Source organism: Channa argus, chromosome 16, assembly GCF_033026475.1.
Source record: "Channa argus isolate prfri chromosome 16, Channa argus male v1.0, whole genome shotgun sequence".
In the NCBI taxonomy this organism is placed as follows: Eukaryota; Metazoa; Chordata; class Actinopteri; order Anabantiformes; family Channidae; genus Channa; species Channa argus.
This window is the reverse complement of record NC_090212.1, coordinates 4,864,178-4,888,187: the sequence shown is the minus strand read 5'-3', so window position 1 is coordinate 4,888,187 and position 24,010 is coordinate 4,864,178. Positions and strand designations below refer to the sequence as shown.

Below are 24,010 nucleotides of genomic sequence, written 5' to 3'. Positions count from 1 at the left end.
TTGTGTATATACTGTTCTATGAGAATAGCTGCCAAAACCAAACTGTGGTTTAACCTCAGACCACAAATCTGCTAGAAATGGGTTGACACTACAAGAGTTTATGCACGAATCTTCAGCAAATTAGTTTTTAGCTCGAACATTCTTCTTTAATGTAGATACATGTAATCTTTGTGTCCCAGCCTAACTAGGTAGAGGTTTTTCATTGTTTGGCATATTGGTCAATGATGCCCAGTTTCTTTAGAGGCCTATTTACATTTGGTGAGTAATTCTCACCACCATAGCAGGGTGAAAAGTGAAAATCAAAGGAGAAATATAACTTAGGTTCAAGGCCAAAGAGGGAAAGAAAGGAAAAAGATTTCCGCTTTTCCTTAATTACATGTGATTTTGTTTTGCTTTCTTTTTTCTTTTTTTTTTAATTGCTCCGACTCGTCCCCAGTTCCAGTGGTGGATGGAGGGGATCAGCGTGTAAACAAAGTCAGGAAAAGTAACACTACCACAGATGATGTTCCATGTATTTAACTTCACTTCCTTTAAGTACTCCAAGCAGTTTAGCTCAACAAAGGTTCAAAGTAGCATAAATGGCTGATGTTCTTCTGTTTGTTTGTTTTTTCCACAGCTGGAGTTTACCTGGGTAATTTAAGATTTAACACACTATTGTTTTACATGATGGCAATTTTTCATGGCCTGATTTTTTCATAAAGAAAATTGTATTCATGTCTGTTCTGTTGCTGTTTTATGTTTTATTTCAGTTTCTGGGGACAGGAAGGGGATTGTATAGATTTGCCATTGTGAAATCAAGTCAAATTCAGGTTGCGTTACGTTGTGAATATTTGCAAACAGCTGAGGTTTGAGTCATACTTTAAAAATATTGCTGTTATCATCTTTTTCTTTATTGCTGAGGTTGAAGTATTGTTGATTCTTTTGGCAGACATGCTTTGGTCTCCCTACTGCACTCACCTGCCAATCACCAGCTGAATCCCAGTTTGATCGGTTACATCCTGTGCCACTTTGACAATCTCAGCCTGTTGAAAAGGCCACATTTCAAACTCTGTCCCAGAACCTGAACCACACAGCAACATCATGTTTACACTCCTTTATGCTCTTTGGATTATAGTACCAGTGACTTCATATGATGACTTCAGTACTGTTGCTGCTTTAATTTACCATAGCAGAAAAGGTGGTCTATCACACTTTAAGCAGATATTTTTAGCAACTTATTAATCAACTGACCTCAGAAATCTAATTCCCATACTTGCATGATTAGCAGCAACCAAATGTGTAGAAACCCTGAGAATTATAACAAACTCATATCTGCTAACAATTAAGCTTGTGAATCGGATTTTTAAAGTAGAAATATTTTTTCAGTGCTTGGGACTTCATCTGCCCAAATAAGTGTGCAACTTCTGTGCCTGGCTAGAAAGATACGGGTTCAGCTGTTGTTCAGTATGGGACAAAGCTGATTTATATATATATCTATATTTGTATATATATCTAGATAGATATATATAGAGATATAGGTGTAAATATATAGATATGTATATATCTATATATAGATGTGTGTGTGTGTGTGTGTGTGTATATATATATATATATATATACACACACACACACACACACACTACTGACTCTACATACTGCATGATGCCATTTCAGTACTAACTGCATGTATTGACAATGTAACTGCTCCTTTACAATACACACTTGCACATACACATGCACACTCCTCAAAGTATGTCACTGTCAAACTGTAGTATGTAAAAATGTAATGTCTCTTTCAGACACACAGAGTGTGATTGTGGAATTTGACAATAAATGATGCATATCCCTGACTAATTTGACAAAGGTGTGTGTGTTTTTTTTCTGCGTGTATACATCTGAGGTAATGCAAGAGAGATATTTGATTATACTTTATTACCATTTACTGACATTGATTTAGAATAAATTTCACATTCAACTTTAAACATATCAAAATAGTACTGTATATGCTTCATAGAACCACAGTTACAATTTAGCATCATGAAGGCATTTATTAAATAGTTTAACTAATGTTACCAATAGAGACAAAACACTTTTTACCAGCGGTTCCAACAATATATGCCTCCTTTTGTATGAAAATATTTTTTAAGCTAAGAACTTAACCGGCACATTGATTATGAAAGGTATATTTTGGTTTATGGAATTATTTAATCTTTCTGCTTTTTATTATTCACTGTACATGAAATTGTCTTTGAAACATAGTTAGATTATTGATTCTGTCTCAATTTTCCCAGTTAAGGAAGGTCACTCTCTAAATGTGATTTCGGATCACTGATTATGGTCCGTGTCTGCTTCACATATGACACTAGTCAGTAATTTAACTCGCTGGACTGTTCCTCGACACCTGTGTGATCTCATTACTTTCCCACAAGAATATGTTGACTGGAACGTCTGTGCTATATGTAGAGCGAATGTTAATATTATATTCAGGATATGTAAAATGATTAGGCGTAATCAGATCTTTTTCTGTCAAACTTCTGTTTAAAAGTCTGTTCGTTCACTCAACGAAGTCAGTTCAGTTCAGTTACCGTTACGGCATCGTTTATAAAGTGTCTACACTATGTGAAGCGATACAATATACACTGCCCTATAATATGTTTTATATTTGAGTAGAAATTTAGTATGTATCGTGCTTATGATTGTGGGACTGCATCTTTTATGTCAATAAATTTAATACTAACAATGTGATTTTTAGGAACAACTTAATAAGTCTTTTTGAAAAAGGTTCCCTTTATTTTGCCCTAATGAGTATTGAACTAATAGCAAGTTTATTAGATACATTGATTATGAAACATCTTAGCTGTGTCGGCTGTCCCATCAAATAATGTCACGTTTTTAAAAAAGCAAGATGATTTCACTCATGCTAGTATTGCAGTCCTGCTTCTTCCTGCAGTCCTGCAAGGTTTTGTGTAGACGTGGGAGGTGTAGATTTTCTTGGACACGTTTCTCTCGTTCATTTAGTTTTCAGAACCATGGACAGTTCCGTATTTAGATGTCATGGTTCATTCACATGTGGTTCATTACATCAGATTCATGACTACAGCGTTTGAGTTGGTCGTAACCATTGTGAAATATAGGGACCCAACCGAAATCCTGAAACACACCGTGGTAAACTTTTGACCACAACACAGCTCAATCCAAATTTACAACAGGGCCAGTGTGAATAAAAACCACAAGCACAGCCACAGTTAATGGTTTCACCGTGATTAGAAACAATCATGTTCCCAAACAATTTGTTGGCCTGCGTGTCTGTATGTTGTGCACGTGTTACGGTCGCACGGTCATCTGTAGCAGCATCACCTGCCGGTTCTCTGTGGGATGAGATTTGTTTATGTGTCTCGTGAGTCCCGGAGAGCTGAAGAATGTCGACGGACAGTGCTTGCACGTGAAGATCTGCTGCTGCTGTTCACATTTCCCGGCGCCGCTGTCCTCTCTGTGTTCGTGAAACACGTCCGGTCTGAGTCCTCCTCCTAGTGTTCCCGCCAGTAACTCGTCCCTCATGGCGTGCCACAGACGGTGTTTGTCCCTGATTTCAATGGATGGGAAGCGCGCGCCGCACAGGTGACACAGGAACACCTGGCTCTGTCCGCCACTGCTCTCGCGCCCCTGGCCGTAGGATGAGGGGGGCGGAGATGTTCGCGCTGTCATCTCGTGTGCTGCTAGGTGCTTCTTCAGGTAAGCCTGTCGGCGAAATTTCTTTCCGCAGTACCGGCACTCGTACACCTCCTCGTCGGGTACTGACTGAACAAATGATAAAGCCGGATGCGGGAGAGATGGCTGCGGCTGCTGCGCCACCTCCGCGCGCTCCTCCGGTTTGCTGTTTAGTAAAACGAGATTGGAGGGCGGGCTATCCGCCGCTCTGATCTGCTGCTGCGGGTCCAGACAACTGTCCATCGTGTTCCGGTAATGAGGCGAGGACTCGTAATGAGGAGGAGCGACGCCGTCGCTCTCTGGACTGTCCCGAGACCGACCGTGAAGCAGCAGCAGGGAGGGCTCGCGCCTGATGCGTGAGCTGTCCAGCGCTCCGTGGTGCTGATTGGGGTTAACGCGCAGCAGCTCGTTCTCTTTGCCGTCCATCTCTATCGGCTGCCTCTCGTGCTGAATGAGCCCTCGTGCTTCTTTCAGCGGCTGGCTCTTGTTAGTCTGATTCTCTCCACCTTGGCTGTTTACCGGACGAGGTTTGTGCCAGCGGCGATGGGAGGCCAAGTTGGCGGGACAGCTAAAGACTTTGTCGCACTCGGGACATCGGTACTCCACGCGCACTATGCGGGAGCATTTATGCTGCGCGAGGGAAAAAGGGTCGGGGTACTCCTCTTTACAGAGTTGGCAGATGAACTCCCCCAGCGGCTGGTTCCCAGTCGGGGCACACGACTTCTCCCGCTGTCTCCTCAGCTCGGGACTGTCTTTCTTGATCCGCAGACCCAAAACAGGCGAGGTCGTGACCTCATCCTCAAAGTTAAGTTTCCGGTTAACTTTGGGTTTCTTTGTCGCGTTTCCCGCAGACTGTTTGTTGTGTCTGGTGCTGTTCACGCGCTGCTCCGGTTCAAGAAACGAGCGTTTTCTCGCCGCGTGATGCTGCTCCTGGTTCATCAGTGTCAGTGGCGGGAACAAGTGCACGTGAGCCATATTTGGGTCATAATTGTTACTTTGAATATAGGCCGGCGCGTGGGGGCGGCTGCCGCTCGCGAGAAGCCTCTCGATGGAAGCTGGCACTGATGTCTGCGTGGAGGTCACCAGGAATGGGAGGTCCGGTAACTCTGCCACTTGGGTTGATGTCAGGCACTTGCCTGGGAACGGCTGTTGCTTTTCTCCGTCGGGCTCAAGCAGTCTCGTGCCGACAGGTTTCACGGGACTACAAGACTCCGTCAATGTCAAGTCGTGTGGTGGAGGAAGAGGCGGTGGGAAGAAGCAGGAGAAATCACCATCAGGAGTCAAAACGTCCACCTCGCTCACCTGTTCCTCGGTCTCCGGTAACTGCGCGCGCCGGTCCGCCTCCGCCTCCAGTGCCGACTCCACGTGCGGGCTCCACGCCTCTCTGACACCAGCGCAGTCCTCCCGGGACACCGGGGGCTGTCCATCTAGTCTTTCAAACGGCAAAACACTCAACACGTCGTTGTCCTTCACCGCCCCCGGTTTTGCCTCTCCATAGTTGTGACTGCTCCTGTCACCGTTGTAAGTCACAGATGTGGTATTACTGTTATTTCGTGTGCGGTATGACGCCGAGCATCGCCGGTTTCTCTTCACAAGGAATCCTCGAGGCATGGTGGCGATGATGATGTTGACGGATGCTCGGAGCGTGGCACCAGCGTTCGGAAAGAACAACAACTCTTGTCTCGAGCCTACTTTCAAGTAGCGCTTTGAAGTAGCGGACAGAGAGAAGGAGAGAGAGAGGGAGAGAGAAGGAGAGGCGCGCGCAGGTGTGATGAGAGCGCAGGAGAGAGACAACAGTCTGGTGGTGCGCGTGTTTGTTTTTATCTACCAGTCCCTCTCTCCCACACACGTTTCCACAGTTCAATAATGAGTTTTCCCCCGCTGCCAGTGCCCCCCAACATCGTTTAGGTCTATTCATTTTTAAACGGATTCATATCTAAACACAGACTACGTTTGGACCAATGGGCGAATGAAAGCGTCATTTGGTCACTTTAATTTCTAAAGGAGGATTTAACTCCCACAGTGACTTCCAAATCATGTCATTTTCTATCTATGAGAAAAGTAACTACAGGATGAAATGTCAGTTACCCAAATGAAGACGTATTAAATTAAACTTGAATATGACCTTTGTCAAGTGTTGATTGGCTCAAATGACTTGAAATTTAAAGAAACTTGCTGCAAGAGTTTTAAAGATCTTTAAAATGTGGATAAAAAGAAGTTACGTGATATATGATAAACAACAAATCCAGCATAGATCTTTGCGTTATACATATTCTTCTTTTTCCTCTTCTTCTTTTTTTTCTTCTTCTTATTAATGTTGTTGTTGTTGAGTTGTTCTCACTAGAATTAGACTTTAGGGCATGTTTTGCGTGCCAGATATAGTAACACGTTGATGTTCCGTGTTGAGCAGATTTTGCCACTGATCTTTGCTTCTTTTTTCTAAAGGTTCTAGATGTTGTTCCAATGATGTTCTTTAGCCCTGCCAGCGGTCAAGAACAAAACCTGATCAAATTTATGTGTGTATGTTGCCTCAGTGTGATTAGGGACAGCGCCCGTAGGAACCCAGATACAGATACCATCCTTTTACCACTATAATGACCGTTTCTGTCCTGCTGAAGTGTCTGATGATCAGCTTTTGTTCGTGGTGGGAATATCTCGGGTACAGCTTTCCCTCTGCATATGCGTGCGCGCTCGGCTGTGTGTGTGTGTGTGTGTGTGTGAGATAGAGAGAGAGAGAGAGTGAGAGAAAGAGAGAGAGAGAGAGAGAGGACTATTCCGTCCTCCCTATAAGCTGTTCTGGCTGATAAGAGATCGGAGGGGAATTCATCCATCCATCCCCTCCGGGCTCGACTGGCCCCTCTGCGAGGGCCAGCCGCTCTATAGCTCGGCCAGTGGGTTCTGGCCAGCCGGCGTCTATCCCTGGAAATCAATCAAGGGGGATGATCGTGAGCGTGGCTTGACAAGGGCCGCCTGGGGAATAGAAATGAGACAGTACAAACTAATTAGGCACTGAGCTTCCTAGAACTTCAAGTTTTGTTGTTTTGTGTCATGTGTAGCCTAATTGTTTCCCACAGAGAGAAAACCTATTGACCCCACTGACTGAAGCAGTAAACGAGTGATTGATCGAGATTTTTTGTATCTTCATTCGGTTTGTTTCATTTTAATCAGGTCACCAACATTTTATTGTATGGATGCCTGTTTACCCCAAGGCACAAAAAAGAGAAAGAAATGAAATTATGAAATATCAGTTTTGGCCTAAAACGTAAAAAGGTATAACGACTAAGTTCCTAATTATGATAATTCCCATAATTTTGAACATGAACAAGTCGAATTATTGTAATATCCTTAAATGCAGTAACTGTTCATGGTTGTAATAGATGGTGTATATGGGAAGCAGTATCAATGTTTAAATTCTTCCTTAAACATTACTTTCAATTTAACTCATTATTGTAGTCTATATGTTTTGTTTTGTCAATTTTGATAGCTCAACCCCTTTGATTTTACAGAAACCCTGACATTGTGTAATAGATTTTCTGTTATGTTGGTTGTGCTTCTTTGGTCATTTAGAGAAAATTGTTTTACTGTTATGCACATGGTGGTGATATTTAGGGAAAAATGAATTGAATGACATGAAACAAAATAATGGGCAGGAGACCTGCCAGGAGGTTAAGACTCATATTGATAAAAATTCTCTGACAGGCTGATGTAAGAAAGCCAAAGATAGAGCAGACAGCTTTCACTGGCTTTAAAAACAGGGTAAATGTTCTCAGTCAATCTCCTGTAAAAAAAAAAAAAAAAATACAAAAATGGATCTATAGACAGTCTGAGGCAGTAGGACTGTGTGTGTGTGTGTGTGTGTGTGTGTGTGTGTGTATTTAGTTTGCATTGCCTCAGTGGGCAGTGAGGTGGATAATCCTCCAGAGCTCTGAAAATGACTCTATTGATCTGTGCTCTAACTCAGACTCTAACTCATATCATCACATCATACACCTGAACTGTCTGACTGAATTAACATTAAGTTTGCACCTTATGGAAACTTTCTTCATTATTACTGGTGTCTGTGTACGTTGATAAGAAAATAACTTGAGAACTTAATCAAGAAATTGCTGTTTCTGTTTTAGAACTTGAAGTCACTGTAATGTAACAGTAAGTTTATTTTAGGATTAATTATGGAGAATGAGAATGTAGCCAAAGGGAAATAAAGCCCTTCAAGACACAAAAACAGATCACAAGTGGTTAAATCTGTCTTTCACACAGAGTCAACAGAGTGATAAGAGTCTGAGCTCTGTTTGTTGGTGCAAGGATTATTTGTAGTTGCTATAATGATACTGATGCTAACTGGGAATGATATTATCAGTTAGTTTTGCTTAAATTCATTTTTGTATTTATAAGTTAACATTCACTAAGATTACAGCAATTATGGATTACTCACTAACACAGTAGAATGGTAAACAAATACAGAATCATTTTGACACCTTTTATTTTAGATACACTTGCCCTTTAAGTCTTTAAAGAATACACAATAAATAAACGGGGAGTTTGTAATGTTTTATCGGTTACATCATTTTAAATAAATTATTTAAATAATGACACCAAACCATTGCACCCTGTTGATTGTGTGATTGAAGTGCTCCATCTGTAAATACATCAGTGTAACACTGATAGTTTGTAGGCCTTTTGCCAGCTCTGGTCAGTGTGTCCACCTTTGGTGACACCAGTCACATGCCAGTAAAGTGGTCATCTGTCACCATCTGCTGCTGGAGAATAGTATGATGCTGCTTTGTTGTGTAACTACATGAGTAATGGAGTTAAGTTGCTTGCTTTTTGCAGTTTACTAAAACAAATCCAATTTAAACTCCACTAACTAGCTTTCAGTTGTATATCATTATATTCATAGACACATAAGCTATTGAAATTGTAACCGTTCTATCTTCTTAAAAACTTTAAGTCCATTCACTGATATAGATCCATAACATGGCTGAAAGCTGTGGAAAAAGGTAAATACCTTGAGCTAACATTATTTTGTTTCTTTTCCTCATGACTATAATGATTGTAAAGAGAAACAGTTTGTCTGACTAAGCTCAGCCCTCTTGCACCCCCTGCTGACAGAGAAAATAGCTGATTCCATTGACTACTTCTCTCTAGTGACCCACTCTGTTGCTGGTACTTTCTCATTCTCCCTGGCAGTTTGGCCCAGACTCTGGGTAGCTGGTGGCCTGTTTACGTACCCAGGAAGGAGCCCGGGCAGCTTTCCCCTTGTTGGTGGATTGGGATCTTTGTTTATGTTTGATCTGCAGGAAAGAAACATTTGACTGACAGAGAGGAAACTCTAGTTGTGAATCTCTGCACGATATTCCCAGTTTGCACATTCTGGTCAGGAACGTTTTCACCCAACTTCTGTAAGCTGGATGGTTTAAAAAACAATCTGCATTAGTAAAGGGAAGTCTGCAGTGGTGATTGTGAAAACTCCCACAGCTCGTTGAAGCAGACTCAACAAAATCCACAAACAACTTGTCCTACATGAAATTAGTATTGTATTGAAAACTAGGCCATGTCGTATCTTAAAGTTGATACACACGAAGCATCTAATGTTTGTGCATGATTAATTCAAATACTTTTTTTAACCTGTGCAGTTTTGGAAAAACTTTTATCAACTTTTGTGGCAGTTCATTGGTCAAGTGGTCAGCTCTGCCGCCTCACAGCTAGAAGAGTCCAGTTCCAATCTACCTGCAGGCTGCAGCCTTTCTGTGAAGAGTTTGCTTGGTCTCCCATTTGTGTGGGTTTCCTACAGGTACTCAGAATTTCTACCACAGTCCAAAGACATGCATGCTTGGAGGTGTGAAGGGTTGTCTGCAAATGTGTATTTGTAAGTAAGCATTTGTTAGTAGAAATGATAATTCCTGGTCCACTTTTTTCAAAGACAATTTGTTTTAATGTAAGGTTAATAAATTACAATTTACAGTGCAATTGAGTGCAAAACTGGATTATTCACTAAAACCTTTACACTTAACAGTTTTATTAATTTATTATAACTTTCTTTTTATACATCCGAAGATAAAGAAACCTTTGTACTTGCTGAATGTGCCTTAAATATTACGTTAATTAAAGTATAAAAGCGAAAGTACACTGTGTTGAATCATTATATAATGCAAAGTTGTCTCCTTATTGCTGCAAATATTGTGTAAGCAGAATTTCCATGTTGTAGCTGGTGGAGGTACTACAATAATTTTATATTTTTCATTTTATTTTATAACTTCTTATTTATTACAGTGCTGGTTCCGTGGAGCTAAAGTCCCTTGGTAAGACTCTTGGCACACCATACATAATCTTGAAGCTGTGTGGGTGAATCGGTTTTCAATTCTATTTCTATTTCATTAAGTTGAAATTGAATAAAGTATGGTTAATTTTCCCCCTTGGCACAGTTCATCTGAGCAGGTCAATCACACCCGTGCACAGACCAAAACAACCACACCAGCATCCTTTACTAGATGGGGTCTCGAGTTGACTGGGCTCTGTCTGCCCACCCCAATTAAACCTTTTGCTCTGTCAAAAAAAAAAAAATACTAGAAGTAGCCTAATACCAGAATAGTACTTTTTACTTAAGTGAATATATTACTGGATTATAATTATTGATTAATGTGTTGCTCATTTTAAATGTTGCAGCTGATAACAAAGCAGTTTATTTAACAACTGTATACACTTTTCCGATGGCAAGACACTGAACCCCTAACAAGCCCATTCCCCTCCCCAGCTGTGCAGTGGCGGTCCAAGCCCGGTAGAAATTGGGGAGGGTTGCGTCAGGATGGGCATCGAGCGTAAAAAATAACTATGCCAAATCAACATGCGGACAATAATCTGCTGTGGCGACCCTGAACTCACAGGACAAGCCAAAAGGACAAAAACAAAATACAAAAAAAAATACACTTTTCAGATGATTAGATTTTAAACCTAATAATTACATTTTGATTACTCACTGCTGGTCTGTGAATTTTACACTTAGATCAATAAACTCTTATGCCATATTTTTCATAAATATAAATCTAAAAAGAAACTAGTAATGATTTAGTTCTCAATTAAGGTAGTACAGTAAAACTCCAATATTCACTTCGGAAATGTAGTGAAGTCAAAATATGAAAGACCTATAAATGGAAATACTCATGTGAAGTAAATTGCTAAATTACTTAATTAAAAGTACTTAGTTACTATACACCACTGCTTGGTAAAAAGGGAATGTTGAGTAAGCAGATTGAAACAACATAAGACACTGGCAGTAAGCCTCTAGTAAACACAGAGGGAAGTTGGCCAGTATTAGAAGTTATTTTCTAGTCCTATACAAGAAGCAGAAACTGCAGAAAAAGATGAGTCTAAAGACACAGGTGAATACAGTGAAACCCTGTGGTGTTTCAGAGTCATAAGTTCAGAATGTGATTTGATGAGTCAGTGTTCACTTTGACCCCTTACCTTAGTGTATTTTATAACATGTATTTGGCTGGTCGGGTGATTCAGCATGAGTCAGTCAGTGCTGTACATGTTTTCTCATGTCTAGAATGCCCAGGGATTCCCATTGATACAAATGCAAACGTGCACAGACTTCAGTCAGGTGCACATACTGTACAGTCATCATATTGTCATAATAGCTATTTGTCTAGAGGGCGGTTAATATATGTCTTACACACCTTTAGAGTTATAAAGCAAAGACTTCAAGTTTGAAATGCTGTGAATTGATTTCTATACTAAAATCTATCATGTTTATGATTATATTTTTTATGAAAGAAAAATCACCCTGTATGTTTATAATGACAGGAGGAAGAAAAATGTTTTAACTTTATGTAGCAAATGAAACTCTTTCCACATCTAATATAGTTTAGTATGTTGCTGCAGTGAGCTGGATAAACGGGTGCTATGCTGATTGTGTTTTTTGAAAGTATTGCTGATTAACTTGAACCAGACAAAAGAGGAAGACAGAAACTGGCAGTATTAGCCCATTGTGTCAGTGTTGTTTTACTTCCTACACCCCACTTTCATGTTTTCTTCTTCGCAATCGTTGTGTTTTCATTATTTCAAGTATGACACGGAAATGAGACAATGAACTGTAGAGTAAATACACACATGAATGTCTACATGTACTCATGTATATTAAACTCAGCATAGTCACTTCTAAAATGTATAAACTGTGTTTTAGAGAGAGTTACATTTTTCTAGAGGTTGCAGATGCTGAAAAATTGCTGTGAATTTAGATAAACCTTTCCTTATTAAAAGCCCAATAACAGTACCATCATAAAAACTCTGTTTCAGTTTCCAACCAATATGTAATCTAGGATATTTAGAAAAGCCTGGAAAAGACACTGAAAATACTGATTGAGTGGAACTGTATTTAGTTCCTTTCATGTTTAGGCTGCAACTAAAATGTTTAGTCAATTTTCAGCACATTGGAACTTTTGTTTCAACTAAAGGTTTTTTCAGAATAATGTAGTGATACCCCTGACTTCCAGTCACCAGAGCTGTGAAGGCTTCATCTGACTGGCTTCCGACCAAAATGATTCAGTTCCACTGTCTCCAATCATATCTGGACTATTTAAACATAACTGTATTTAAAGACTTGGGGCAGCTTAGTGGTTCTTGTAAATGTTCAACTCTGTTATTGAGCTCAGATGTTATAGATAAGTTTGATTCCTGCAGATAATCTGCCTTTTGTCTATACTCACTGGCCACCTCATTAATTTTAAATTGCATGGCCAAAACATTCTTATAATGCACTCCAATACTGACTCCATTACCCACTATGACCTCAATACTAATGAGATAGCAGAATTATCACCTTTCTGGCAGTTTTAACTTAAAAACTGAGAAATTATAACATTGTAAAAGTAGAATTAATGGCAGAGCTGCTGTATTGAATTGAAAAGTGTATGTTGTGCACTACCCAAAAATGCAAACAACCAAGGAGTGACGGATTATATTAATTCACACACACAAAGTAAACTTTGTTTAAACTTTTTGAAAGTAAACTTTTAAAAAGTACACCGGTTTTCCAAATCTAATATGCTTGAAATACATACATCTCCTCTGTCTAAATACATAAAAGTTGTGCAAATGTGTGTAAGTGCTTTGCTTCCTGATCATCCATTCACCTGCCTTTGGTTCAAACATAAGTCTTGTTTGTCACTGTGCCTTCAGCAGATTGGGATCGGTGTCTAGAGTCATAGTAAGTATTTACAGTGAACAGTGGGTGTGAATGTGGCGTGTATGGTTTGTTCTAAACAATCGTTGCATTCCTGCTTCAGATACTGCTGTATGGTAGCCTAATGCAGTGTCAAATGGAACAGATTAAAATATGCTTTATTTCATATTGTGTGACACAGTGAATAGTGTGTGTTTTTCTGCCCACAATCCTAACAGGTTTCTCAACAGTTGCTAATGTGACAGTAAAAATGTGCTAAGAGGGAAGCCTGAGCTTCCCAGTCTAACTGGTCACACGGACTCAACAATGGGAGGTAAAACAAGCCTGGAGTTTCCCCCAAGCCTCCAGAACATCACGTTCAACTCGATGTTTGTTTTGAAAAGGATGGGTCATAGCCTCATGAAGTCTCGGGGCCTTACTGAGAACTTGGCATCCTTCCATTTCATCTGCAGAGGAACCGAATGAGTGACTGGATACTGGGTTATTAGAGGCAACATGTCAGAATGAGTGGTAACTGAATCCACTTCTCTGTGAAAAAAAAAAAAATCACAGGTAGCTTAATTCACTATGTTTAAGGACAGTTAGCAAATGCATGCAACATTTGACATCTATGCTTGCAAGAAACTAATACCGTTTTTCACAAATTCAGATGCAGTGGAAATATAATATTTCAAAACAGACTTAAACATATGGCACATATAATTTATCACTAGGATATCATAGTAGCTCATCTGACAAAGAATAAAAGCTGTCCATATTATATCAAAGGGAAATATATCTTTAAGAACAAACGCATGTGGTCAAGACCTATGGGTATTAGGGAAACTCCACTGCAGAGTCTGCTGGTTTGTTCTTGTGTTTATCACATTATCGTCACAGTATAAGAGACACACGTTGCTATCACACTTAAAGTTTTGGAGGAAACTCCGATGAATGCTGCAGCCCCCTCCTGCAGGTCTACTCACCCAGCTCAACGCTGCAGAGCAAATTTTTCTTCCTTGTTCAAATAATTCAGCAGTGACATGCTAACAAAGGCGCAGTATTAGGACTTTTAGTACTCCACCAGTGAAAATGGAAAATATATAAGCGGTTAAGTTACTTTGACTTCCTGGACTTTAGTGTTTCCCCTTCATGCAGCATTTACATATCTGATGTCTTAAAGGAACTTTTTACGGAACTCCTTTTAGGTAAAATGACAGCAATAAATCATCACATCTCACAAAGGAAACTAACTCTTCAACCAAAGAATCCTGAATCTAGGGCCTATGCATTTTTAAATAATGCATATTCACAGCTGTGGTATTTAAAGACTATAATGTGACATTTGAAAGCTTCCATAGTCTTAATGCTATGGTTACCTGCTTTTACTGTTGTCAACTACAATGCAAAGTCTGATAAAGTTCGAGATATACAGTGGAAACAAAGTGCATGTTTGCTGCGAAATGTCCAAATGCCTGCATAGCAATGGCTTATTAGGCTCCATAAACTATTTGAGAACCTGTATTTTTTTTAAGTGCAACACATGAAGCCTGCAGAATTTTTGCTGATGGCTTGGTGACAGACTATTCACGTGTCTCAATAGAAATCCCCTCACGGAGCCAGCAATCTGTACGCTGTGTTATTCTAAGTGACAGTTCAGTGGAAATCCCCCACCTAGTTTTTAGCTCCTCCCCGCCACAACCACACAGAGGGCATTACAGACTGCAGCACAACTCCGCCAGGATACAACGACACGCATCTCGTTGCAATCACCACGACACCATGGACCTCCATCGGACCAGTATATTAAACCAAATGGATTACAGCCGAGACTCTAAAGAAGGGAAGCCGGCCCAGTCGACCGAGGAGCGGCTCGACAGCGGTTTGGACTCGCTGAAAGAGGAAGAGTACCAGGCAGTGGCGGCCGAGATCCGTCGGCTCAAAGTGGACTCTGAGCCGCCGCAGCACAAACAGCCTCCCGCTGTCAACGCAGAGCTTCAGCAATGGAAAGCAGTGACCACGGAGGACGGAGACACGTAAGTCTGACAATTAAGAGCGTTTAATAGTTAGGCATGGGACTATTTACGAGTTTTTATGGGTGCAGCTAACGTTAGCCTTGTAGTGTCGCCCGAGTATCGTCAGGCCCAGCTCGGGTCTTGGAAGTAATTTGATCCCTTTCCTCCGGGGAATGTCTTCCTCCAGTTTGTCATTACAGTGCACAGGCCTCGGTTACTCGGGCTGGTGCTAACGTTTATGCATTTGAAAAGTAGCTGCTGCAGTGCTAACAATACAGAGAAGTGGTGTCCGGTTTGATAATGGCTCGGTTGTGGATGGACGTAAACAAAAGCCTATTATCAAGAGAGGATCTACTATGGCCGCGGGGCAGACTGGGAAAGTCCCGGGCGCTGCGCCAAGGAATCCGACCGAGGCGCGCTCCCGTGAACCGAGAAGAAGGAAAAAGCTAGAAAAAGTGTCTTAAAATACTGTCAGTGTAGGAGGAATGTAAAAACCAAAAGTGAATTAGACTCCTGCGGGCTGTTGTAATAAAACCAGGGGGAATAACGTTAAAAGAGCCCCAGACTAGTTTATATAATTATTCCGCTGAGAAATATAGTTCCAACACAGCGCTACATTAGCTGCTCTCAGTGATCATGTATCATTACATCGCCACTGTCAAACATAAATAAAGTTCTTTTAGTATCTGTAACTGCTGTTATTTAACGTAATAAAATCACTGAGGACCGGAACTGCATCATATAAATCAGTGAAGCATGAATCCTGCTTCCACCAAAACAACACCTGGGGTTTTTTTTTTTTTTTTTTTGGTTTACATACACTTACTGTAGTTGTCTTGGTGAAATTACCAAAAAATACACACGTGGCTTATTTGTAAATCTCTTCTATGTCATAAAAAATTACCAGTAAGCTACACTTGATTTGGTAGACAAACTGTTTTACTTTATTTTACACTGCTCTCAAAAAATATTTCACTGCTCTCAAGTAATATTTTATATTGTAAAGAATAATCATAATACCATAAAATATTAAATATCGGGACAGCTTTGCACAGGTAACAGGTGATGTCTCATTGTCTTGTAGATTTGGTAGAGTTGTCGATGTATTGTAACAAGTTTCTCCTTTTCCCTTCTCTGTGCCTATAGGCTGCTTCACCTTGCCATTATCCACGAGTCCAAAAACCACATCAATTTAATGATTGATGAGTTCAAGCACACAGACTTCCTCAACAGACAAAATGACCTGAGACAAGTATGTGAGATTTTAAGAACAATATCTTGACATCTACCAGTTCCATTTGTCATTTTATTTTATTTTACATTTTTACATTTTGCATCAGGCTGTAATATTGCATTTATACATATGATTTTACTACATCATTGAAAAATATTTAAAAAAAATGCCTGAGACTCAATTGTAATTTTTCCATCCCAGACTCCTCTTCACTTAGCAGTGATAACAAACCAACCAGAAGTGTGCCACAAACTCCTGCAGTATGGCTGTGACCCCACATTGGTGGATAACAGAGGAGACACTCCTCTTCACATTGCCTGTCGCCATGGGAACCTGGTGTGTTTCAGCATCATCACACAGAACAGTCAGAAAGAGCATCTACACACAATGATGGCTGCCTGCAACTATAATGGTAAGACTGTAGTGTAGCAACAGTGTTTTATTTCCAGTTCTATGCTTTTGTTTCTGTTCTGCTCCCACTGGGCATTTACGTACAAACTGTACTTGTTAAGCTACCAGAATGTTAGAAATGATTACTTTGTACTTTAAGCAGGTATTTAGACCATTTTATTCTTAGGTGATGGTAATTTCTCCTTCATGGTGGCCTACCCTAGTTGCATGGAAACAGATGAGACACTGACCAGTCTGCAGCTGGTCTTAACTTGTATTTAAAGGGAGGATTAGTGGGCAGAAACAGTAAATTTTGCCACCCATTATCCCTAAACACTGTGGTTGGAAGGAAGGAAACATTTAAGAAAGAAAGGGGATTGCCAGAGCTTGTATCCTGACCCATCTGTAACATGGCACTTGATGCTAGATGCAAAGACTTCAAATAGAAAAATGGAAGGTTCTACATTTAGACTGCATAGATATTTTAAATCCTCAAGTATGGCATTGTTGATTCATTTACTGATTTAACTGGGAGACCTAATTTTCCACAAAAAAGAAGAAAAAACATGGACATATTAAATGACAAAATAACCTTACATGGAAGCCTATTTCTCACAATAATCTGCAATGAGATGGTGAAATAATGCAAATGTTCATCTAAGATAATAATTGTACCATTTAAATCCTGCTGGCTGCTCCTCTTTTAAAATGACTTGTACTGTTGTGGTGTCAGGTGTTGAGCTGTCTTTCCAATGTTTTATGCAGGTTTGAACTGCCTCCACCTGGCCTCAGTGCACGGTTTCCTCTCACTTGTGGAGAGCATGGTGGAACTGGGAGCTGACATTAATGCAAAGGTAAAAAAAAAAAACATACTTGTGTGTGAGAATATTAATATAGTGTAGTATATGTATATATCTGTATATTTAGCAATTACTCATTGTAAGAAATTTTGAGGACCAGCCAATACTCAAGCCACTTTCTTCGCTACAGGAGCAACATAACGGACGCAGTGCGCTGCATCTGGCTGTGGACCAGCAGAACCTCTCGCTGGTCAAACTGCTACTGAAAAAAGGAGCTGACCCCAACCTTCTGTCTTCTGGTGGTCACACCCCCTACCACCTCACCTATGGTTATGGCAGTCTCGACATCCGGCAAGAACTGTACTCACAGACCAGTCCAAACCTGAGGGAGCTGCCTGACAGCGAGTCAGATGACAGCGAGGGAGAAGTGGATGAAATGTCCGATGAGGAGGTGTGTGTTGAAAATGCAGAAATTCCACTTCAGTTTAGCATTAATGAAACAAACAAAACAAAAAAATTCCTGCTTGGTGTGTAATTATTTTTGTGTCATGCGTGTGTCTGCAGGTGGGATATGACGACATTCAGTGGAATGGACATTAGCAGGAAACAAGAGGGAGGAAGTTTCAGAGGCAGTAGGCTGCGATGATGACTGCAAAGTACAGGAAAAATGGCTCGGCTCGTCTGCTACTTCCTGGGAATTAAGTCACCAGAGCTTGTTAGTGGTGCTGACACAGCACAGACGTGGCCGCTGACAAAACAGATGGATAGGCAGCTGCAACAGTGAATCAAACAGAGACTGATGGCCAAACAAACCAGTGAGACTGTTCTAGACTGCAGGAGAGCAAATACATGATTGTGAATTTATTGTGGTGGGATTGCTGTATGATAAGAGGATCGCTTGTAATCTGGAGCTCACAAATCATTGTCACTAAAACATCCATCCACACAGATGAACAGCTCTGTTGTATGATATTGTAAATGCTGTGTATACAAAGATGTATTTTATATGGAAGCTGTGAATGTGTACAGTTGAACAAGTTGTATATGTTAAGACAGCAAACAGTGCAGCACACTCCAGTTAAATTAAAAGACTCATATTTAAAAGTTAAGATGTCCTGTGTGAATGTATTTGTGGGGCCTGGGGGACAACAGGTAGCATTTGACTGAAAAGGTACAGTTTGTCCTTGTTAATACTACAATGGTGCAATTATGTGGGACATTCCTTTAACTAGGTGCCTCTGCTGTCATCAGTGTCTGCTCGCATAAATGCCTCTGTCAAAGCATAACAGCTGAGTTTCAGTTCTGACCTGCTGCTGTTTGTTTTCATGTCATGTAGGAAAACGCAATTTAATTCATTTCCCTTGAATGAGGAACAGTTGGCCAACTGAGCGTGAGATGCAGTTCCTCCTGCTGGGTGTGTGTAGAAAAAGATAAGAGGCTTTGGGAAATTTTGTGTGTGTGGAATGAGGTTGATGGCTCAGTCATCTAAATCAGGAAGTTTTTTTTGAGGGTGAGGCTAAGAGGGAAGGAACAGGAAATTCCGAAGTGCAGAACACTGTTTGCGATGTTCCTGCTTATTATCCTGCAAAGATGGGAATCTTTGCAGTGTAACAGGATGCTTTAGTCCAGCACAAGCTGCTTGTTTGCCATGGTGATATGTTGTCTTTGAGGTGAATCACAATCCAGCACTAGTAATCTCTATAGTTTGCATACTTTGACCAGCTCACCAGCTATAGGTTAGTATTAATGTAATCAATTTATTTATTAACATCCATTTCATCAAATCAAATTTGTCCATAAGCAGTTAACAGCTCACATTTGTCAAATTATTTCACAATATTCAAAATTATATGCAGAGAAACGTCAGTGTTCAATAAAACCATTGTTTAATTGAAGAGAACTAATGTACATGGGAGCAGAGGGGAGAAAGCTCAAAACACAAGGGAAAGAAAATAATTTGTGACTTTCTATTGAGTTTGACCTGAGCAAACGTAAACAGGGCAGTGACAACTGTTGCAATAGTAAAATTCCCACAGCTGTTCCTGGGTTGTCACAGTTGATTCGCACCTAAACATTATCTGAGTGATGATGAGTTGATGAATAAAAGGAAAGATTTAGCCCTGAGAAAAGATGGTTAGGAAGTGCTGTAACTCCAGATGCTTCTAAGACATTGAGTCCTTACTTAAGAGGTATTTTTTTGCAGAGTTTGTGGTGTTCACGTCACCATCTTCCATGTCACATCTGGGCTGAGCTGCATCCAAAGAGGTCACTGTGGTCAATGAACTGTTTAAAATATTGTGACCAAGGACCATATCAAACTCATGTGTCATATATAGAGGACTAATGTGAATGTCCAGCATCTTTCCAGGCTGTGTGACATTTGCCAGCTGGCTGCAGGGGGTGTGTCAAGAAAAAACAGAAGGGGTCAAACAGTGAATAGTATTGTTTTCAGTCAGGTCCTGGCTGTGACCAGGGAGGAGAGGGAGGCGTAAATGCCAGTGCAGATGGGTATTTTACTCTATCCACCCGGTAATAAGGATTATATTGTTCTTTATTGTTCATTTTTCCGTTTTCTGTGTTAACCTCACTGTTGTATGCCTCTTCCAAACAAGATGACACCAGCTCCTCCTTTATCTACCTTCTAAACGAGACCTTTGAGTGAGGGAGGTGAGGGTTTTTTTGTCTTTACCATTCATCATCCTTAGTAGAGTCATGACAATGGCTGCAAACTGGCTGTCAGCTTTCTTCATTCTCTCTCAGACAAAGCCACCAGGTGAGTGTCAATCTCTGACTCGGAAAGGATCCTGGAACGCAAACACACAAGTTAACTATCATTTATGTTTTCTCCAGATTTTGTGTTTCTTACAAACATGCACACACACAGGCAGCTGAGAACCCATTAAAGCATGTAAGCTCTTACTCTGATCTCCCGGTTTAGTTGTGGGGACTTTCCATTACGACACTTGTCTCCTAATATTTAAAAAGAACTCGACAGACCTATTACATTATCATGTTGCAGTTTTTAAAAAAACTTTCTTGGTACATAAAGTTCAAAAGAAGGGGCAGTGGTATCTGATTTACTGAAGGGCCTTTTGTGTATTTTCCAGAAATGTATACAAGAGGTTTGGTGTAACCTATCTGCCTTTTCGGCCACAGCCTGCTTGACTGTCATTCTTTAAAACACATTGGCAGAAGGAGCTAGGCACAAACACCCATTTTCTACTTGGGGCCACCACACACATTCTCTCCCATCATTGCAGTATAATACTCACTTGAATTTAGGATCCCGTTTAGTGATGGTTCCCACCTCTAGCTCAGAGGGCTTGAAGTCAATGGAGAGAACAGTGGACAGGCATGAGATAGCAGTCTGATAAAAAAAAAAGAAGAGAAAAAAATTAAGGTGAACATCGACGAATATTTGGAACACATGCGTTTGAAAACAGCAAAAAGCTAATGATGTCAAGTCATCTGGAAAGACAGTTCGGCGAGTACATGTGAAAAACTGACGTCACAAACAATGTTCAGTGTTTCCAAGTAAGACTAAAGAGAAACAGCTGCTGATGTTCTATCTAGCTTCTATCTTTTATAAACCTTGTATATATCTTGTGCAATAAACACTTACTTTTGGAAGCAAGGGTCATTACTAAATATTTTCACATTGTATAAATAAATCCATTACTTTAATATACACCCCTTAATTGACACTGAAATTCAGTAATTTAGTGATTTCCCAGTAAAGTACCACAGTTGTGAAATTTCCAGCTGTATCTTGACATTCACACACACACACACAAAATTAAAAACTTTCCCAGTTTAAAAAATATAAGGCGTAATTCTCTGAATTAATCCCAGAATTATACAACCAGTCCCTGGAATGTAATACAATGTGTTGGACGGACATTCCTTTTTCTGGTCGGAATTCCAAAGTGGGTTTACAATATTACTATGGGCCAATCACAATTCTCCACTTTGGCTCTAAATACTGAAAACTGGAAAAGTTTTACAGAGGTGTTCCTGTTTTATTTATAGTCTATGGTTTTACTGGGGACTCCTCAGAAAACAAGAAGCACTGTCACATTTTAAGGGGAGTTATTTCAATCAATATCCCTTACGACTCTGTTTTGAAGGGAAACTTGAAAACCAGGTATCACTTGAAAATGAAAGGTATGGGTATAAACTCTGAATTGGAATAGGGTCAATATGTCTTCAGAAAGAAGGGAAGCTTGGAAAAACAGTATACAGTTGCAAAAAAATTAAATGAACTGTTTGGAGTTAACTGGACTTCTGCATGAATGCTCAATAATTTTAGTTTGACAATCATTTATTAACTATCTGTATGTGTGTGTGTGTGTGTGTGTGTGTGTGTATTTGTGTGCGCCTCTCATACCTCTATAGTTTCCTCATAGTTCCAGTCAAACTTCTTCTTGACTTTCTTCTCCAAGAAGCTAGTGGCCTCAGTCTGTTTGACTCCAGCTGCTGTGGCCTTAAAACCACAGTAGTAGCCAGCTGGATCACACTTATACAGCTGGGGGCCCAACTCCTCATCAATTCCAACAACTATCATACCTGGAGTAAGGATGTAAAGTAGGAGGGGATGAACACAACAGAGTTGAAAGAAGAGAAAGAGACCATTCCATCCATTTACATATTTGCATTGCACTGAGAGGATTTTTGTGCTAATTTTCTATATAAATCTGTCATGAAACTATTTATAAAATAAAGGAACAATAAATGTTTTATAGTAATTAAGTAATTATCCCTTAGGCAGCCTGGTGGGTCAATGGGTAGAAAAGCAGGCTGGGATGCAGAAGTCAGTCAGATCAAATTTCAGCCTACCCACCAGCTGTGTCCCTGAGCATGACACTCAGTGATAGTTCCCCCAGTGGCCAAGCCCCCGTGACTACCAACGGGTGTGGGTTAAATGTGGAGAAAGAATTTCATTGTATGTGCAATATGTGTATGTGTGCTCAATAACAATAAAGGTTGTTCTTCTGTTTACAAAAATAGTTATCAGGCTTAATACATTCAAATATGATGCTAAAATAAATGCATTGCCCAGTTATGATCATAGAGGAACATACAATATCTTTGAACATCACTTATGATTTGGGAGATTTGTAAGAACTTGATTTTGGTTAAAACAATTATTGAGGATTTTTGTGGTACACAGACAAGTGTGGACACAACTCACAGCAGCCTAGAGGCCTCATCTCAGCATTTTGTGTGTAGACTTGACAGATGTCAGCCAAGCGTTTACACAGCATGTCTACAGGGATCTCATAGCCGTACTTATACATCCAGTTAGCTGCTTCGTACCGCGCCCTCTGCACCTGAGACCTGCTGTCAGCTGGGGAAGGGAAGGGACAATTGCTTTATTACAAAACTTGTAAAGGACTATGCTGACCACTTGTTGTAATGTAAAGTTAACATAGTTTTTTTTTAACATACTTTTTTCTTAGCTAAAATTACACACTCCTGTTCTGATATAACAAATTAACACATTTTATTGATGATGCATTTCCAACAATAGCATTACATCACTTTTTTTTAATACAACAAAATCCCAACAAAATACTTCTTTGACAATTTATAACAGTTTTAACTACCGAATGGGTTTTAGGTTAGATGCACAGGTGGATGAGACATTGCTTACCGGTCATGCCGGTCATAACACAGCCTATGTTCTCTGTGATTTTGAACAGATGTGTGACTGTTGAGGCCTCCAGCAGCTTGTCCTAAAAAAACATACATATCAATGCTAACAGAGAAATATACACCATAGTCCACCAGCCATGCAACAACCATAATAACAACTGCAAACTGCAACTACATGTTCTGTATTAAGACATAAACCCAAACTTTGTGTGTTTTTACTGTGTTCATTAAGATGCATACTGACAGGGACTTTTTTCTGTGTGACGACCACAACGCAGTCCTTCCCTCTGACTGCTACAGAGGTCAGTCCTCCCTGATTGATGGCTTTGAAGGCATATTCTGAAGACACATGGATGAAAAAAAAAAAAAAAAACACGCAGATCTTTAGCTACAACTGTTCATTACAAGCTAGCTAACGTTAGTTACTGTGTTCAAGTAAGTTCAAGTTCAAGTTGAATTCAATGCACAGTATGGGAATTTAAAACATGAAGATAGTGCTGTCTAACAGAATTTCTGTTGCCAAGATTTGTCCCAGGTTTAGTTTATTACAGGTCACTTATAATGACCAACAAAAGAAAATGAATAAAAAAATTGTAGGTATAAGAAAACACGTTGTTTTTGAAAATATAACGTTGTTTGTGGTTTGTTGTTTTAGGTTTATATAAGTGACTATACCCATTCACTGTGTTAGCTGCTCATCTGTCTACACAGTGCGTATGAAAGAGACAGAAGATGCTAACTAATGTTAGCCTGTTAGCTACACGCTACTTGGATGACAGAGCAGGTTCAGTAATCGTGGATTTGTTTCACTTCTTACCGACTTGGTAAAGTCTTCCTTCTGGAGAGAAGATGGTTATATGACGGTCAAATCCTGCACTTGATCCTCGAGACATGACTGAAATTTAATAAGCTAGTGTAAATTAAAACTGAAACTAAACTAAGAGACAACACAGATACAACATGCAAACCCCTGCTCCGGATGTGCTTTGTCCGACCGCGGACTTCTATTTCCGAGTTCTCTAACCTTAGCTTTGTAGTTCACAGATATAAGCCACGAATCAATACCATG

The 24,010-nt window shown here is 40.1% G+C and overlaps 3 protein-coding genes across 3 annotated transcripts; 1 reads left to right on the top strand and 2 right to left on the bottom strand.

Annotated features, from left to right (window-relative positions):
- Positions 1-1,540: 1,540 nt before the first annotated feature.
- LOC137101835 (insulinoma-associated protein 2) lies at positions 1,541-5,492 on the bottom strand. The gene has a single exon (XM_067480718.1). The coding sequence runs from the start codon at positions 5,296-5,298 to the stop codon at positions 3,304-3,306; it is 1,995 nt and encodes a 664-aa protein (XP_067336819.1). The 5' UTR covers positions 5,299-5,492; the 3' UTR covers positions 1,541-3,303.
- A 9,066-nt stretch (positions 5,493-14,558) lies between these two features.
- Positions 14,559-18,395, top strand: nfkbiab (nuclear factor of kappa light polypeptide gene enhancer in B-cells inhibitor, alpha b). The gene is made up of 6 exons (XM_067480722.1): positions 14,559-14,883; positions 16,009-16,114; positions 16,298-16,508; positions 17,252-17,340; positions 17,477-17,737; positions 17,851-18,395. Exons 1-6 carry the CDS (start codon positions 14,630-14,632, stop codon positions 17,884-17,886), a joined length of 957 nt encoding a protein of 318 aa, XP_067336823.1. The 5' UTR covers positions 14,559-14,629; the 3' UTR covers positions 17,887-18,395.
- A 758-nt stretch (positions 18,396-19,153) lies between these two features.
- psma6a (proteasome 20S subunit alpha 6a) lies at positions 19,154-23,940 on the bottom strand. The gene is made up of 7 exons (XM_067480727.1): positions 23,759-23,940; positions 23,186-23,280; positions 22,940-23,021; positions 22,478-22,633; positions 21,674-21,852; positions 20,559-20,653; positions 19,154-20,090 (listed from the first exon to the last, which is right to left on the bottom strand). Exons 1-7 carry the CDS (start codon positions 23,832-23,834, stop codon positions 20,033-20,035), a joined length of 741 nt encoding a protein of 246 aa, XP_067336828.1. The 5' UTR covers positions 23,835-23,940; the 3' UTR covers positions 19,154-20,032.
- Positions 23,941-24,010: the final 70 nt, after the last annotated feature.

What these genes read in the sequence shown, in the direction of transcription:
- LOC137101835 (XM_067480718.1), bottom strand. Translation starts at nt 5,298, where the DNA reads ATGCCTCGAGGATTCCTTGTGAAGAGAAACCGGCGATGCTCGGCGTCA.
- nfkbiab (XM_067480722.1), top strand. Translation starts at nt 14,630, where the DNA reads ATGGACCTCCATCGGACCAGTATATTAAACCAAATGGATTACAGCCGA. An exon ending in ACCACGGAGGACGGAGACAC is followed by an intron (nt 14,884 to 16,008) that starts GTAAGTCTGACA and finishes CTGTGCCTATAG; the next exon opens with GCTGCTTCACCTTGCCATTA. An exon ending in GAGCTGACATTAATGCAAAG is followed by an intron (nt 17,341 to 17,476) that starts GTAAAAAAAAAA and finishes TCTTCGCTACAG; the next exon opens with GAGCAACATAACGGACGCAG.
- psma6a (XM_067480727.1), bottom strand. Translation starts at nt 23,834, where the DNA reads ATGTCTCGAGGATCAAGTGCAGGATTTGACCGTCATATAACCATCTTC. An exon ending in GATGAGGCCTCTAGGCTGCT is followed by an intron (nt 21,853 to 22,477) that starts GTGAGTTGTGTC and finishes TCCTTACTCCAG; the next exon opens with GTATGATAGTTGTTGGAATT. An exon ending in AAACGGGATCCTAAATTCAA is followed by an intron (nt 20,091 to 20,558) that starts GTGAGTATTATA and finishes TTTGCGTTCCAG; the next exon opens with GATCCTTTCCGAGTCAGAGA.